At 55.4% G+C, this 17,738-nt stretch overlaps 2 protein-coding genes across 2 annotated transcripts in view; both read right to left on the reverse strand.

Moving 5' to 3' along the window:
• Positions 1-7,324, reverse strand: part of LOC102447783 (alpha-2-macroglobulin-like) — a 51,751-nt gene extending 44,427 nt beyond the window's left edge. The window contains exons 1-6 of the mRNA XM_075918689.2: positions 6,589-7,324; positions 5,770-5,959; positions 4,601-4,763; positions 4,057-4,109; positions 984-1,004; positions 220-373 (exon numbers count right to left, since the gene is read on the reverse strand). Of these exons, the coding sequence (XP_075774804.2) occupies positions 220-373; positions 984-1,004; positions 4,057-4,109; positions 4,601-4,763; positions 5,770-5,959; positions 6,589-6,950 (943 nt within the window). The 5' untranslated portion in view covers positions 6,951-7,324. The remainder of the gene's footprint in view (positions 1-219; positions 374-983; positions 1,005-4,056; positions 4,110-4,600; positions 4,764-5,769; positions 5,960-6,588) is intronic.
• The window catches only part of LOC102452635 (alpha-2-macroglobulin-like protein 1), a 124,022-nt gene that overhangs the window by 58,045 nt on the left and 48,239 nt on the right, over positions 1-17,738 (reverse strand). The window lies entirely within an intron of this gene.

Raw genomic sequence — 17,738 nt, forward strand, 5'->3', positions numbered from 1 at the left:
TGAGACTTCCCCAGGGGTCCACAAATGAAATGAAGTTGAAACCAGCTGCAGAGTGGAACAGGGAGCCTGAATTCCCCTCCTCCAGGCCCCAGAGCAGAGGTGCAGGGTCTCATGGTGCTGGCTGGGCCAGTCCCAAGGCTCTGAGCTTCCAGGGACCCCCAGGAGACTCATGAATCCTCCCCCCCCACCCTCGGTCGCTGCCCCGGCCCCGCTGCGCACCGTACTCCTCCACGCTGAACCAATGCCTGGTCCCCTGCACCTCGATGGCGTACGGCCCCAGGGCCGGCTCGGCAGCCAGCGGGAGGGACAGATCCACGATGCCCTGCTGCGGAGTCACATCTTGCCACTGGGCGATGCGGTTCCCGTGGGGATCCTGGCACACGGACACGCCCTGCTCAGCCGCTGCCCGCACACGGCTCCACCCGGCAGCCCCCGAGTGCCTGGGGCTGCTGGCGGGGCTGGATCGACGGCTGGGGCCTCAGATATTCTCCTTAGCCTGGAGCAGGCAGCGCGGGGCAGCCCTGGGAAAGTTCCCACCCTCCACGGTACCTCCCGCCAACACCCTGCAACCCTGACCCAAGGGCACCGGCTCGGGAACAGGCTCCCGTGGGCTTCCCATCTCCAGCCTGGACAAAGCCCAGGGAACAGCCGTCGGAACCGTCTCCATCTCAGCTCTAGGCCTTGGTGGGGATCCCAGCCAGGGCCCCACCCCCCAGCCCCTGGACAGCCCCAGATGATGCACACTCGGGTGGAGAGAACGTAACCCAACAGCACAAATGTCACTCCCCACCCCCATGTGGCCTGGCTCAGAAACACCCTCTGCTCTGGGACCCTGTGCACCCCACAGGCAGGGGGGTCTAGGCTGGTTGCTGGACCCTGTGGTCAGAGCCCAGACCCCTCTGGGATCCCCAGGACTGAAACCCCCCCCCCCACTGCCCTCGGCTGAGCCAGACGGGAGGAGGAGGCTGGGGGGACAGACTGACCTGCAGGGTCACCAGGGGCAGCTGCAAAGCAAACAGACAGGAGATGCCGGTTAGAGCAGGGGTCTCCAACCTTTTCACACCCAAGATCACCTTTAAATGTCAGAACGAGCCAAGATCTACCGCCCGTCCTTCCCGCAAGACCCCACCCCTTCCTTGAAGCACCTTGATGGTGCAGAAGTGCTGTGGCGGAAGACTGAGAGAGGCGGCTGGCTCCAGAGGGAACGGGAGGCAGGGCGCAGGCGTGGAGGAATGCCAGGGCGCCAGGGTTTAAAAGAAGAAGGATGGGGGGGGGAGAAGAGGGGAGTGTGGCCAAAACCCCAGCGGGGACCTGGGAGACATCCAGGGTGAGTGACGGACGATCAGGGAAACCACGACAGGGGAGAGGAAGCAGCCCAGGGCAGGGCAAGGAGCCCGCAGGCTGGCGCATTTTGGCGGAAAGCCCCGTCATCCGGACAAGACCCAGACAGGTCTACATCCTTGGGGCCCTGGGCTGGAGTCCGTGAGTGAGAGCGGGCCCGGACCCTCCTCTCCCCGCTGCCAGGTAACGGCTGTGTTAGCAGAATCTCCCTGGAGCGGTTCCTTTGGTATATTGTACAAGAAAGCGCCAAAAAGCTGATAAACAGTAAAACTTCGGTTAAGGGGGCCAATAAAACATGGTGATGACCTGAAACCTTGACAAGGCCACACAAGTGAGAGACTCATAGACTCATGGACTTTAAGGTCAGAAGGGACCATTTTGATCATCTAGTCTGACCCCCTGCACAGTGCAGGCCACAGAATCTCACCCACCCCTCCCAGAATAATCCTCTCACCTAGATCTCAGATATTGAAGCCTTCAAATACTTTGAAGACCTCAAGATGCAGAGAATCCCCAGCTGTGATCTGCGCCCCATGCTACAGAGGAAGGCGAAAAACCTCCAGGGCCTCTGCCAAGCTACCCTGGAGGAAAATTCCTTCCTGACCCCAAATATGGCGATCAGCTGAACCCTGAGCATGTGGGCAAGACTCACCAGCCAGACACCCATACAAAAAACCCTCCTTCAACCCCGCCCCCCAAGCTTCACTAAAGTGGCCCCAACTGTGTTGGTGGGAGCAGAGGACATGGTTCTTGGGAAGGGTGCTAGTGGGTGATGAGGCAGGGGACAGGGTGCCAGGGAGTTGCTGGGGGCAGGGAGTCCCCGGATGCACCTCCTTCCGGGACTCCTCCTCCCTTCTCCTCCGGCAGAGCAAGTTCCTGGCAAGCCACAGACCAGAGCTGTGGTACTGCGCCAGCTGTTTGGGAGAGGGGAGCAGCCAGCACACTTCCTGAAACCCCGGAAGTGGTGCGCAGCTGCTGGACTTCCGTCCACCCCACAGGAAGCCGGCGCTACCTCCATTGTCGCTGGAGGTAGGCACTGGGGCTTCCTGAGGGCTGGGGGGATGGAGGGGCCCCGAAGGCCTATCCATCAGCTGATCTAGCCCTCCTGACCGATCCGTCAATCACGATCGACGGGTTGGTGACCACGGGGTGAGAGGGACAGGAACCGCCACCCCCTGCCAGGGCTCTGCCTGGGACTCCCCAGGGCTTGGGTGTCTCTGGGGCACAGACAGACAGCAGCGGGGGTTACGGAGACAGCCCCCGCCCCGCCCCCGCTGGGACCATAGAGCTGGAGCTCTCGCACCTCCCAGGGGCCTCCCCCTGACCCCACCATGGGGCACCCAGGGCAGCGGTGGCTGGTCTGTGGGGGGAGCGGGGCCGGGATGCTGGTGTCTCTGCCGAGGGCAGGGCCGGGCCGGGCCGGGGGGATGTTGCAGCCAGTGGCCGGGCGTGGGGCTGGGGGGGGAGCTGTAAATCCGAATTTACACGCTGGGCCTGATCCTGCCCCCCCACAGCGCTCAGCACTGTCCGGCAGAAGGGCGCCAATGACGCGCATCCGGGGTGAGGGGCGGCACCCACAGCCAATCACAGACTTCGGTACAGCCAGCGCCCGCCCTCAGGCTCAGTGGAACCTGCAGTGACCCCCTTGTGCAGTAAAGAGACACGAACAGCTGAGACCCCTGCCCTGGCCCTGGGCTCACCCCCCACCCACCCCCACTCTCAACCCACCCCACCCCCGCTGCCTCACCCCCCACCCACTCCCACTCTCACCCCACCCCACCCCCGCTGTCTCACCCCCCACCCACCCCCACTCTCACCCCCCCCGCTGCCCCACCCCCACTCTCACCCCACCCCACCCCCGCTGCCTCACCCCCCACCCACTCCCACTCTCACCCCGCCCCACCCCCGCTGCCTCACCCCCCACCCACCCCCACTCTCACCCCGCCCCACCCCCGCTGCCTCACCCCCCACCCACCCCCACTCTCAACCCACCCCACCCCCGCTGCCTCACCCCCCACCCACCCCCACTCTCACCCCACCCCACCCCCGCTGTCTCACCCCCCACCCACCCCCACTCTCACCCCCCCCGCTGCCCCACCCCCACTCTCACCCCACCCCACCCCCGCTGCCTCACCCCCCACCCACCCCCACTCTCACCCCACCCCACCCCCGCTGTCTCACCCCCCACCCACCCCCACTCTCACCCCCCCGCTGCCCCACCCCTACTCTCACCCTCCACCCACCCCCACTCTCACCCCGCCCCCCACGCTAAACCCACCCCACTCCCACCCCCCACCCACCCCCCCCCACTCTCACCCCGCCCCCCACGCTGCCCCACCCCACTCTCACCCCCCATCCACCCCCACTCTCACCCCGCCCCCCACGCTGCCCCACCCCACTCTCACCCCGCCCCCCCGCTGCCCCAACCCCCTCCCGCCCCACCCCTGCTCTCACCGGCCTGGAGTAACGTTACCCTGCCCTCCACGCCCCCCCCAGCCCCTCCCCACCACCACTCTCACCCCACCCGCACTCTCACCCCGCCCCTGCTCTCACCGGCCTGCTATATCATGTTTCCCTGCCCTCCTCGCCTCCCGCATCCATCTTGGCCCACCCCACCCCCACTCTCAGCCCGCCCCCACAGGCCAGCCCCACCCCCACTCTCACCCCACCCCCGCTCTCACCCCACCCCCGCTCTCACCCCACCCCCGCTCTCACCGGCCTGGCGCTGGGAACAAAGTCTTTGTCCAAAGTGACGATTCGAAACTTCACTGCAAAGGGGCAGAGGCAGAGGGGAGTCAGCCCCGGCCTGGTTCTCTGGGTGATTCCCGGGGGACGGTGCCAGCCGGACGCCCAGGCACTGACGGCCTCTGTGACCCCTCGCAACGGGCACAGCCCGGGCAGGGCGGCGCGAGCTTCCCCACGCTGCCTCTGCCCACGGGCCGTGGCCCTGCCCTGGGCGGCTGCCGGGAGCTGAGCCTCCAGGGCCCGGCCAGACCCCGGCCTCCCTGCGGAGGCTGCCAGAGGAGGCCGATCGGGGCCCCTGCAGCCAGCACCAAGGATGGGCTGAGACCCCCCTTGGTTCCATGCAGCCCCCAAACGGGCTCAGGCTTTGAGCCTCTCACCCCCTGGGCCGGGTGCAGACAGGGGCCTACAAGTGAGAGTCCCGTATCCCCGGAGCCCCCCTCCCCTCCCCACACCCAGGGGTCCCTCCCAAGGGCCTGGGGCCCCACCAAACCCCTCCTGCAGCCCCTGCCCTCACCTGTCTGTCCCGGCTTGTAGACGGCCTTGTCCGTCTGCACAAAGGTCCCCGGCTCCAGCACCCGCAGCAGCACTGTCGTCCGCTCCGAGAACTGCAGGGTGTCCCCCCGCACCGAGAGGTGCAGCTCTGCGGCTTCCTGCTGCCCCCCAGACGGGGCTGGAACCTGCACAGGGGAACCCCAGCAAGGCCACAGTGACCAGTGACGGGCCGGTCGGGGCGCAGACCCACTACTGCGCGGGGTGGGGGGTGTCACTGGTGCGTATGGACAATCAGAGGTCCCTGCACCCCCCATCCACAGCCAGATGTGACTCTGTCAGCGCGTAGAACACCCAAAATTCCCATCCCCCATCCAGTCATTGGTGCAGTGCCCAGGGAAACTGAGGCACACGCCAGGGGTTATTATAACACCTCAAGGCTCACATGCAATCTAACAAGGGGAATGAAACTTTGTCACAGGGGGGCATTGGCAGCGTGTGTTGAATATGGGACAGCTGAAGAAACTACTCGTATTCAGGGGAGTTCAACGGCAATCAGCTGACTGGGCCCCAGTTAACACACACACAGCGGAGCTGGATTCTCAGCTTTGAAGCTCGAGGGGTCCCACGGGGAGAGGACACAGCAGGGGGAGCAACAGGCTGAGCTTTGCACTCCCACTGCCATCATCGGCCACTGGACCCCACCATCCCTGGGGGGCCGTGGGCAGCAAACAGGGATCTGGCCAGCTGCAGGACCAGCCGGTGCTGGTGGGAGCAGGGAAGAGAGACAGGAAACATGGGACAATTTGCCTGCTTGTAAGAAAAAGTCAGGCACCTCCAGGAGGGCTGAAATACGGGCCAGTCCCTTTAAAAACAGGACGTCTGGTCACCCGAGGCAGGGCTGTTCGCGAGTCCCTGCTCCAGCCCTCACCAAACTGTGGGACCCTCCCGCCCAGCCAGGGGCCTCCCAGCAGGCGGGCGCTCGGTGGAGCTGAAAGCCAAGGCTCCGTCTGCACCCCCATCCCTGCCCCCTCCGGCTTGTCGCTGCTGAAGGACGCTCTGTGGCTACAGCTGCCCATGGCCAGGGCCGGGATCAGTCTGTGCCTGAGGCCTGAGGCCGGGCTGGGGCTGCAGGCCCAGGGCTGACGGGCTCGGTGCCCATGGCCAGGGCCGGGCTGGGTGGGGGGGGCTCACCTGGAAGCTCAGGTTCTCGCGCAGACGGGGCTCCTGGACCTCTCTCTCCAGCAGGGTGACATTGCTGAGCCCCTCCCCCCTCTCCAGCCGGACGCTCACCCGGACGGTCTCGTTGAGGTCGCTGAGATGAACTGACACCGTCCCCGTGTGCGGGTGGTAGAGCTGGGCTGGGCTCACCACCACATAGTGCCTGGGGAGGGGCAGCACCGTGGGTGGGGGCAGGGGAGGCACAGCCCAGGGGGTTCCTTCTGATGGGGAGGCGCTGGCTCTGTGCTGCTGGAGGCTGATTTGTCTCTACCCACAGGGCAGGGCAAGGCCCTTTCACTCCTGTCCCCCCTTCTCCCCCATCCTGCCCCCACAGACCTGGAGGCCCCCCAGGGCACAGAGAGGAGCTGAGTCCCCGTCCATCCCTGGCCTCTCAGCTGCCCCTGTGCTGGGGCTGAACAGACCCATTACTGGATCTGTGGCTGAGGGAGCCGGTGGCCCCAGGGGATTACCAGCCCATGGTACAGAGGGGCTGAGGCACAGAGAGGGGGTGTCTGGCTGAGGGCGCACAGGGCGTCTGCGCAGAGGTGGGCACTGAACCCAGCTCTCCTGTGCCCCCAGCCACTGCTTAGGCAGAGCCAAGATCCCCCTGCCTCTGGGGATAGGACAAGGGGGGGCAGGAGGGTCCCAGCATCGGGGACTGAGCTCCCGGGGAGAATGGATCTGTCCCCTTACTTTCCCGTCAAGCAGCCCCCTCACCAGTGCCCTGGGCTGATTCCAACCCCCCACACTGCCCACCACACAGACAGACAGACAGACACGGACAGGGCTTACGGCTCTGCAGACGTCCCAGCTGTGAGGTGCAGGAGGAGCAGCAGGCCGGCCGGGGTTACCGGGGCCCCCATTCCTGGGTGCAGGCAGACGTGCTGGGACAAGGGACACACACACGTCACGCCCCTCTGAGTCCTTCTTCCTCCCTCCCACGCTCTGAGCCGGGGACAAGCCTGCTGGGCCCTGATATAGACTCTGGGGCCGGAGCTTCGCCTGTGGGCCAGGCACAGAAGGGTCGGGTCAGGTCTCTGGCGGGGGCTGGCACACGCACCTAGGACAATATTTACCCACCACCCCCAGCTGCTGGATCCGAGTCTGACGGTTCCGGCTGGCAAAGGCCCAGGCGGCCAGGGGGCCCCTCGCATTGGTTACAGGCCTGGGGGCGGGACCCCTGGGGTCAGTGGCCCGGCAGTAGCCGGGATGCTGGGACAGACCAGGCAGGAGTGGGGGGAGGAGCTCGCTGAGAAATGAGTTTGTTAAAATGGGCCCTAGCAGTGACCCACGACAGCCATGCCAATGGGGAGAACGGGGGGGGGGGGGCTGAACTCGTCCCATGAAAACGTCTGTGAGGGGGCTGCACACCCCGCTCTGGGCAGAAGGGGTCCATCCACTGTGGCCTGAGGAAATCCTGCCCTCCCAGCCACACTGGGCAAGCTCCAAGTGCTGGGCTAGCACAAAAGGGAGCAAGACAGCTCAGTCTGGGTGGGTGCTGGAGAAGAGGGACCTGTGAAGCCATGTTTATTGCACCATTGCCCGTGGGACCAGAACTAGGTCTGCTAGGGGTACATCTGCACTACAGGGCAAGGTTGAATTCAGATATGCAATTTCAGCTAGACCCAAAACTGGCAGAAGTGGGGGAAGGCCTCCGCCTCCTCTCCTCCACATGAAACCAGATCCTGCACCTCTGGGATAACGTTCAGGATGTTTAGCTACTCGCCTGGGATGGATAAAATTTATAACCCACCACACTGACACAGGTCGAGGGCAGAAAGTGAGGAACATTCACCACCCCCTCCCACAGAAGATGTGGACGGCCATCTGACATGAACGCAATGCAATGCTGAAGATGGGAGTAACTGAAGAGTCACAGAGTGAACGGAGGAATCTAATTATCTTGGTACCAAAACCCAATGGCACTTTGCATTTCTGTATCAATTTCTGTCAGGTTAATGCGATATCCTGGTGCAAAGCAGATCCAATGCCGCACACTGAAGAACTCCTGGGATGCCTGAGGAGGAGGGTGAACGTATCTATTGACCATTGACTTAACGAAAGGCTATTTGCAGGTAATGCCTGTGACCCCAAAGGTGTAGGAGGCAAACACAGTCCAGAATGCCACTCGGGATCCTTCCCACAAGTACAGGCTTGTCCTCCCCCCACTCCCATCAGGGTCTATCACCCAGGAATTGTTTTAGAGCTGCAGTAGCTCCTGTCTCCGCCTTCCCCTCTCTCCTGTGCAGGTGCAATGAAGAGAGAGGAGGGGATGTTCAGCTGCAAACCAAGTAAGAGGCTATTCAGGGATTGATTACAAAGGGGGAAATGGGGAGGAGAACCTGATGCAGATAAAACAAGCATCAAACCAATCACGTGACAGTGTCAGCAACAACCAGGGGCTTGAACCCAGACCCAGTAATTCAAACCCTTTGGCTCGGTGAGTAAAGCCCTAAGGGCCAGGCCCCTTCTCTCCTGAGGACGTGGCAGTGGCGCTGGGGGAGGCGCCCAGGACGTTAACCCTCAGACTGATTTAGAGCCCCTGGAGAGCACTGGGGAGCCCCACAAGTCCTGACGGGACTGAAGGGTGAAGGGGAGTCGCAGGCTGGTACAAGCAGGTTGTGTGGGGGTGAGGGATGGGAAAATCCCCTTCCTCCACGGCAGGTGTGGCTGGGGCTGCCCCTCGCTGGCAGGTGGCAGAGCAGAGGGGCCCGCGTACTCCAGCCACTAGGGCAGACAGCCCCCAGGCTGAGGCAACGCAGCCCTTGTAACGCCGCCGGGGGGGTCTGAGGGGAGCGGAACCCTCGTGACCGCTTGGCGGGAAAATCCGGTTTGGGCCGGTCCCTGAGCGCCCAGCGCCTGAGGAGATCCGACAGGATTCCTAGGTCGGGTCACAGACTCCAGCGCGTGGCCCCAGTTACTAAACAGGGTCATAACATTAGATTGTAACGCGGTAGAACAATGAAATCATGTATCAACAAACCCCCTACCAGAACTCAAGGGTGAAGACTGCCTTCCCCCCCCGTTCGGTCTGCGAAGGGGGCGGGTGTGCGATGGGTGTGCGTGCACAATGTGCACAAGCTCAGCACAGTTGGCTTTTTCTGGACTGTCCATTTTACTGAGCAGTTTTTGAAGAGCTCTAGCACTGAAAGTTTGGCAGGGGATTGTGCTCGGGAAAGAGAAATGTTTTTTGCCATTGCCATGGAAATCCATGCCACGCTGGCCGGGTTCTAAAGTAGGGACCCCTGCTGTCTGGACCTGTTCAGCAGAGAGTCCGACGTGTTCCCGAGTCATTGAGATCTGGGATGAAAATGACCTTGAATGGTTATGGGGCAGTGTCCTAACTGATACACACTAGCCGGGGTAACACTAAGTCACACTAAGGAGCAGGATGAGCAGCTCCTCAGGCAGCTGTTTATAAAACAAAGGTAAAAAGCTGTGTGATCCCGATTCAACATGTGCGACACCTTCTGGCAGTCTGATGCTGCTCGTATAAAAAGGCCCTTGGAATTTCTTATAGATGACAATTTCTTAACTCAAAAGAGTTGCACCCGCCATGGGAGTATTCTGCACTAGCCCTCACCTGGAGAGATACAGAGGAATTGATCATAGAACTGAAAATGAACAGTAGCCTAGGTACTAGTGATCCTGACTGGGGCACATTTGTAATGTGTCGACAAAGTCCAGAGCAGTAATATTTCTAATATCATAGAATTACACAATCCTAGAGCTGGAAGAGACCTCAGGAGGTCATCGAGTCCAGCCCCTGTCCAGAGCAGGACATCTCAGCCAGGGCTTTGTGAAGCCAGGACTTAAAAACCTTTAGAGATGGAGATTCCACCCTCTCCCCAGGTAACCCATTCCAGTATTTCACCACCCTGCAGCTCCCATTGGCCGGGAACAGGCTGGGTCCCGGAGGGAGACTCTTAGAAGAAAACCCAAGGGAGTGAGTGGGGTTGAGGACAAGGGGAGGGGAGAGGGCAAACACCTACACAATGGGGCTGCAGCGGCGTCTCCTGGCTCCATGCCAGTGCCGGGGCTGCAGAGATCTGGCTCCAGGCCACTGTTCCTGGCTGCTTTCGTTTCAAATATTTACCTCCCCCTGGGCAGTTCAAAGGTCACAGGGATTTCAGCCCCAACAGGCAAACAGGGCCCTTGGGGCTGGAGAAGCCGGGGGTGGAGGGGAAGAGCGACTCAGGAGCGGGCCTGGGGGAGCATCAGGCCAAGGTCCCATCTCCCTTAGGTCCGTGTCCGTGGAAAGGCTCAGGTCTCTGCCACAGCCAGTCCTGGTGCCACAGAGCCCAGTTCTGCCCTCGGTTACAGCTGTGCATCCCCAGAGCCCAGCCAACCACCTGAACAGGCCTGGTCTGGGCACCGCCGCAGGAGTGTCTGAGACCAGCCTGCACCCTGGAAAGCAGAGCTGGGACAGAGCCACTGGGGACAGCTCGTCCTGCCCCTCCCAACCTGTCCCTGTCCCTGGTCTGTGCAGGTGTGGCCACCGACCGCCACCTGAACTCACCCCAAGCCCTCCGGGACCCTCGCCGGGCACTAACGTGTGGACTGGCCCACCAGGACCCCTGCCTGAGCTGAAGTCCATGGACACCCTGCCAGTCCCTCCGTCGCCTGAGGACCCCCGGAGCAGTGCTGCAGTCTGCCAGGCCCACAGGGGGGACTGGAACGTGGACCAGAGGCAGCCGACCTCGGGCTTGATGTGTAAAAGGGAAGTCAAATCCCCCGGAGCCATTGATTCCCCTATGAGGGGCACGTACAATATACATACATTGCTAATGCTTAGATATATTTGCTATTTGTATAGGAGTAAGACATGACAAAGGTCAAGGCCTGTCACAGGTAATAACTTATAATAAGGAGACGAGGGGAAGTGAAACCAGTCTTCTGTTAATTAGAGATATGGATAGATTCCACATCCTTTAACTTGTGACCGGCTCAAGCAGGAAAGGAAAAAGGGAAGTATGGCTTGCCCATTGTTCAGCAAGTAGGCACTGTATTTAACCTCATTTGGAAAATTAACCTGACCTATAGGAATGCTAAATGTCAAAGATGAAGTAACCTATCATGTTAAGGCACCTAAACCAGGAAAGATGGGAACCCTATAAAAACCCCTGCCTATGAGATGTTGGGGGTCGGCTATGATTTGAACATTGAGTTCCTTAGCTGTACCTCGGTTGCAACCAATAAACTTAAGTTGGACCCAGCCTGAAAGTGTGACTCTCTTCTTGGGGTAAATCAGACTAGCCTCCAAGGGGACGAAACCAGCAATTTATGCAACAAATTGGCACCCCAGATGGGACCTCCCTTGGACTACTCCGGAGTCGGACGACAAGATTCGCCGTAGGTGACCGTGAAGTGCGCACCGGACTGTTTGAGTCCGTCACGGCACCGAAAGCGTGAGTCGGGACATCCGGAAAGTTAAAGGAGTCTCTATTGAATGAGTCACACGAGGCTGTCAGGTCCGAAGAAAAGAGGAAGGCGCCGGGGTATAGACGGAGTGAGTATACCTATTCCTGTGTTCTAGCAGATATTGATCTGTAAGTTTGCACTCAGCATATAGGTCTGAGTATTTGTTTGTCCCCCGGGGGCATTGCGTTCAGCACATAGGTCTGAACATTGGAAAGAACACAATATTGTGGAATTGGGTCGCTCCCAAATGGTAGAAACCTCTGTAAGCCCCAGAAGGAACACCATGAACCCGTGGGTTGCGTGGGGAAGTTATGAGGAGTTAGGAAAACTCCAGTGGATTGCTTTTGTTTTTAGTAGGAGTACTCTTGTTCTTTGTTTTAATGATTTGTTGGAAACCTAAATTGTGAAACCACAGGTTTGTGTGTAAGCATGACTGTCGCTGACCAGGTCTGAGACTTAAGCTGACTCCAGCCGCCCCAAGAATCCTGCAAGGGGAAACCCGATGACCAGGATTTCTTGATTGCAAGGGGGGTCAGCCGAACCTCGTGACCCAGCGAGTCTCTAAGCCCTCTGTTTGTCTATATTTGTTGCTGTCTAATAGACCTGTCTTAAGTGTCACGGTTCCACAAGGGCACACCGGTGTCTCTAGTGAGACAGCCAAGCGCTGGACCCTCTGAGTTCGGACGCTAAAAGCTGGTGTGGTGTCATTCCATCGACACACGGAGCCGTGGTGAAAGCTTGTTGCCTGCATGTGTGTGTATAATAAATGTATAGACATGGGTTCGGGAAGCTCCCGGATAGAAAACTCCGCAACCCCATTAGGATGCATGTTACAGAATTTTAGTAATTTTAAAAGTGACTATAGAGTAAAAATGGCAAAAGATGAGTTAATTAAATTTTGTCAACTTGAGTGGCCTACTTTTGGTGTCGGATGGCCAGATACGGGCTCCTTTGATGTAAACCTGGTATCCCTAACACGTAGCGTTGTGACGCGGGATGGACAGTGGGATCACTTCCCATATATTGATTGTTGGTTATTCCACGTCCAGGATCAACCAAAATGGATATTAAAATGTAGTATGGGTGTGTGTAAGGTCATGGCTGCAAAGGCAAAGACCTTGAGAGGTAAAAGCCCTGAAATACTGGCTCCCTCTAGTGATGAGGAATTTGAGTCCTATGGAAAGAAGAGGAAAACCCCTTCTTCTTCAGGAGGGTCTAGCCCTATTAGAGAGAATGAGAATTGTTCCTCTCCTGCCACTTCAGGAGGAAACAGTAACTCTGAAATCATAAGTGAACTTACATCTGAAAAGTTACCCCCCCCTTATCAGACTCCTGCTGGTCCTGGATTCACTTCAGCCCCCCCTGCAGAGGCTGAAGTGAGGGGGGCTGAGCCAACAGGGTGGACTACTCAATTCGGGCAAAAAAAATACTTCTTGCGAAAAGGCCCATCAGATCCGGGATCATCATACCATCAGTACCCCCTTAGAGAAGTAATAGAGGAGGAAAGATAAGAGAGCGCAGAAGCAGATGGCAGTGCTGGCTGCAGCACTCTCCAGCAACCAGAGGCCGGACCATAAGGGGCCCCCTCAGAAAGGAAAGGGACGGGTAGCAGTTGATGAATGTGTGCACTGATGGGGAAAAAGGACATTGGAAGAGAGACTGCCCAAAAATTGAAGGCAAAGGGGAAGAAAAGACAACCGGAGAACCGCCAGATGCGGGCAGAATCCTCCGGAGAAGAATCTAGTTGAAGGGGACGGGAATCTAAGGCCACCACCCTACGAGCTAAAGCTCGAAAGGATCCCATGGTAAAAATAAGGGTGGGTGGCAGGGACTATGAGGCTCTGGTGGATATTGGAGCCACGTTCTCTATGATCCCCATAAAACCCCCTTCAGCTAAAGAAAGTGGAAAGCATGTGACGATAGAAGGAATTGAGGGAAAGAGAAGCAGGCTACCCGTATGTAGACCCCTCCTCACGAAGATTAGAAAAAAATTATGTTAGAGCATGCCTTTGTTGTTTCATCTGCATGCCCAGTTGCCCTGCTAGGGCGAGATATGCTAATTAAGCTGCAAGCTAAAATTTTCTTCCGTAGTGATCAGAATGTAGTGCAGCTGCCAGTGAAACAGGGCTCAAATTACCAGATGGCCCTCTGTGCAGCTGAGATGCTGTTAGAGACAAAAGGGACTGAGGTCTTAGAAGGAGTCAATCCATGTGTTTAGGCAGATGAGACCCCTGCCCGAGCAAAGTTTGTGACTCCAGTAAGAATTCCTCTCACTGAAGGAGAAGGCTCTGTGGGTGTAAAGCCATATCCCCTGAGAGAGAAAAAAGAGCCACCTGGATAGGCTTAAAGCCATTAATCGAACAATTCAAAAGATATGGCTAGGTAGTAGAAAGTTCCTCTCCCTTCAACACCCCTATTTTAGGGATGCCAAAACTGGATAGCGTCTCTTATAGACTCGTGCAAGACTTACGGGCAATAAATAAGAAAGTTCTTGTAGACCATCCTATGGTCCCCAACCCACACACTATCTTAACACAAATTCCAGCAGACACAACAGTGTTTATGGTATTAGACTTGAAAGATGCTTTCTTTTCTATACCTTTACACAAAGATAGTTGAAATTATTTGCTTTTGAATGGGAAGACCCGGACACCCATCACAAAACCCAGCTGTTGTGGACTGTGTTGCCCCAGGGTTTTGTGTCATCCCCCCATATTTTTGGGACGACATTGCAAAAAGACTTAGAAGACTGGAGGGGGCAGCACCCTGAGGTAGCTCTCCTCCAGTATATTGATGATTTGTTGATTACCAGTCCTGATATGCAAAAGGGAAAAAGGGCAACGGAGCCCCTGTTGAATGCCCTAGGGAAGAAGGGATATAAAGTTTCACAAGAGAAGGCCCAAATATGCACCTTCCTAAGCTATGAGATTGAAAAGGGAATGCGGGCTTTGAGCAAGGATCGAATCCAAGCAACTTCAGGAAATTCTCAAGCCCTTCTTAGCAAATAGATAATGACAGCCTCTACGGCTAGAAACGCAGGCAACCCAAAGATGTTTCACAACATATGAGTGGGGGCCATCCAGAGGAAAAAACATAACAAACAGTTAAAACCTTTCCCTCACACGCCGTTATAATTGGCTTGAGGGCGTGGGGGAAGGTAACTTAAAAGCCACCCAGATGTCAACCAGTAGAAATTGAATGTGAAGAGGTAATCACTAAAAACTAAATCTGCCTTAACAAGGAGACACATTCTGCAACATAAATCTCCTTACAGAACATGAGCAAGTGATTCACCCCAGAGCCAGCAGCATAACTCAACTGCTGCAGCCTGGATGTTATGAAAATCATATACTGAAAAGAATTAGGAAGTGTGGGGGCTAATTAGAAAGCCCACTCTCCTTACCAAATTAATGCTAGACAAATCTGTGTAATTAAGAAAAGTCATTTAGCCGGATCAAGACAGATCATAAGAGGAAAAAAGAGCCCGGTCTGCAATACGAGAGGGAAACTGAACCATGCCACTGTTGGGGAGGGCTAGCAACTCTAAGGTAATTCAAGGGAGTGGAAGGTCACGAGTACCGATGAAGCGCTCTTGTTCTCAGAAAGTTGCAGCTCACTCGCACATGAAAATGGTAAGGAACTAGCTGTAACCTGTTCCCCTAACAGATCTTAGGCAGTATTTTAAGTTATAATAGGCCACCCCGATGGGGGGGGAGAAATGTTTTCTTGTCTTTCAGATCATCAGAAAGCGCTGGCGCCAGTTGAAGAAAAACAACAACAAAATGCCATGGTTCTGTGTCATGACATGTGTTTGTGTTCTGTCCAAGTTTGTCTTGTGTGTCTTAATTGTAATACGTATTGCAAATGTTGTGAATAGAAAATTGTTTAGGCTAGGAGAATGTTAACAATGTCTCCACAGGTGAACAAAAAGAACTGGAAAGAAGCAAGGAGTACATCACGTGAACAGAAGGATGGGAGACAGTACTAGCTCCTTCCCACCAGACTAGTTTTGTTTTAATGGCCATTGCTAACTTGCCCTCATTTGGATATCATCAACAAGGACTTTAAGGACAAAATGGAGCCTCCCAGTTGTGCACCATGCCCTGAACAGGCCCCTGTTCCAGAACAAGGACAACTGTCACTGATCCTTACCTTGATGATGTTCCACACTGGTACAGACCAGCTGTGTGCTAGACTGGTTAATCAAATTGGCAAATGCCTGATTAGGCAATGACAAGGCTTAGCAGATACCATCGCAGATTGGTTTGAGCCTGGTAACCCTATCAGCAACACTTATGTCATAGCCCAGAAATTGTATGAGAATCCAGACTTGTAAATGCAGTAATATCCAGTGCCCGTAAAGGCCTACACACCAGCCAAGCTAATCAATTGATCCTAAATAGTTTGAAGGATCTGTCCAGCTCTGTAGACCTAACCTGATGTTTGGACCAGAAGCTAATTGGATTGGAAGTAAAATAAAGAAATTAGAAGGCCAGTATTGAAGAATAAGGTAAGCTTTAGCCACTACCACTTAGTTCTTATGGTGGTGAGTCCCCAATCTCCCCTGTGCCTACCCATTGGAGTAGGGAAAGAGAGAATCCATGAGGACCCAAAGGCCCACCTGGACAGGGCATAGTACAACCATTTGTTTTTGGTCCCTCTGAGGATTCCTCACTCAGATCAGATCAGAATGGTAACCTCCCTGCCTGTACCAAAGCAAGGGCATATAGATAGAATAGAAGGCATTGCTTATTCTGAAGGTGTGGGAGCCTCCCTATACCCAGGGATTGTTGTACCCACTTTGATAAGGAAATTTTATGTACCTGCCCATTTAACATCATGACGAATCTGCCTAGGCTTGATGTGGTTGTCATAGAAAAACAAATGAACATCGAGCTGGTCCAAATGAACGGTACCTACTGGTGTTTGACTACCCAGACAGATCACTCCATCCTGCCCCTCTGTATATCCGTCTGTGTGCATAACGGTCCCTCATCAAGCGGCCTAACCGTCAATAGAATGTGGACATATCGCACTTTGGTAGTGGAGATAACTACACATGAGATGCTGAGTGGCATGGCGGAAGTAAGTACCAAGAGGAGGGTTTACTGGCCCTGCAGGCAAAGATCAAGAAGTTGGTGGCCAATGCCCAAAGATATATTGGGGCTAGCCGTCTGAGGTACACACAGATAGGGAAACACCGTGGACCATGCCAAACACCTATCTCTGCAGCACTCAACCAGGCAGTAGAGGTCAAACCTATAATCATGGGCAGTGCCAGTAAGGCGACGAAATATCTTGGGGATGGATTTGAATAGTGTTTGCCAAATTATGTAGAGAGTTTAAATGTTAACATTTATAATAATGATAGTGCTGTACCAGCACTTCCAGAGTAAATTAAAATCCCTTAAATTGTTGTATTTAACCTAGTAGATTAAGAAGAACCCCAAAGTCAAGAGAAAAGAACTATAGGAGTAAACTGAGGCAGTCCATGGTATCTTGCTAAGGACTGACAAACTCAAATAATTGTCAGCCTGAGAAGCGTATGCTACAGCAGTAACTGCGACCCTGGTTCCCCTGGCAACCACATGCCAAAAAGGCCTCACTTTGATAAGGCCGGTATCAAGCAACCGCGTGGGATTGGTTTTATGGTTTGCTTTATTCCTAGGAAATAACCTTGGTTCCAAAAGAGCTAGCTGGCTTTTGGCTCAGAGAATAAAGACTCTTATGTCCATCAGCGCTGTGAAGTGCCAAGAACTGACTGTTAGCCAATGCTTCCCATTGCAAAATGATCCTACCCCGACTGCTGATAAGCCTCTCTCTTCTGGTCCTGCTTTCCCACCTGTTGGACACCAGAAGAATCGAAATATTACAGGGTGATGTGCTAGTAACCTCTCCCCTGCATGATGCTGAACCACGACTGTTTCAAAGAAAAAGAGGAAAACTCTTGTTGTGCTATGTTGGTACACATTCCTGTTTAGTTTTGTTTTGTTGTGATTATATTATGCTTAATGCCCTGTTTTATACCTTGTATAATTGCCTCTATATGTCGCACTGTATTGACTACTGTCAACCGTGAAATGCTTGTACATTACCAAAGATTAGCCAAAGAAGAAACTGATGAGGTATAAGAAAGAGAAAGCCTCTTGAGGGGGGAATTGATGTGTAAAAGGGAAGTCAAATCCCCCGGAGCCATTGATTCCCCTATGAGGGGCACGTACAATATACATACATTGCTAATGCTTAGATATATTTGCTATTTGTATAGGAGTAAGACATGACAAAGGTCAAGGCCTGTCACAGGTAATAACTTATAATAAGGAGACGAGGGGAAGTGAAACCAGTCTTCTGTTAATTAGAGATATGGATAGATTCCACATCCTTTAACTTGTGACCGGCTCAAGCAGGAAAGGAAAAAGGGAAGTATGGCTTGCCCATTGTTCAGCAAGTAGGCACTGTATTTAACCTCATTTGGAAAATTAACCTGACCTATAGGAATGCTAAATGTCAAAGATGAAGTA

This window comes from Pelodiscus sinensis, chromosome 29, assembly GCF_052426305.1.
Source record: "Pelodiscus sinensis isolate ZL-2025 chromosome 29, ASM5242630v1, whole genome shotgun sequence".
In the NCBI taxonomy this organism is placed as follows: Eukaryota; Metazoa; Chordata; order Testudines; family Trionychidae; genus Pelodiscus; species Pelodiscus sinensis.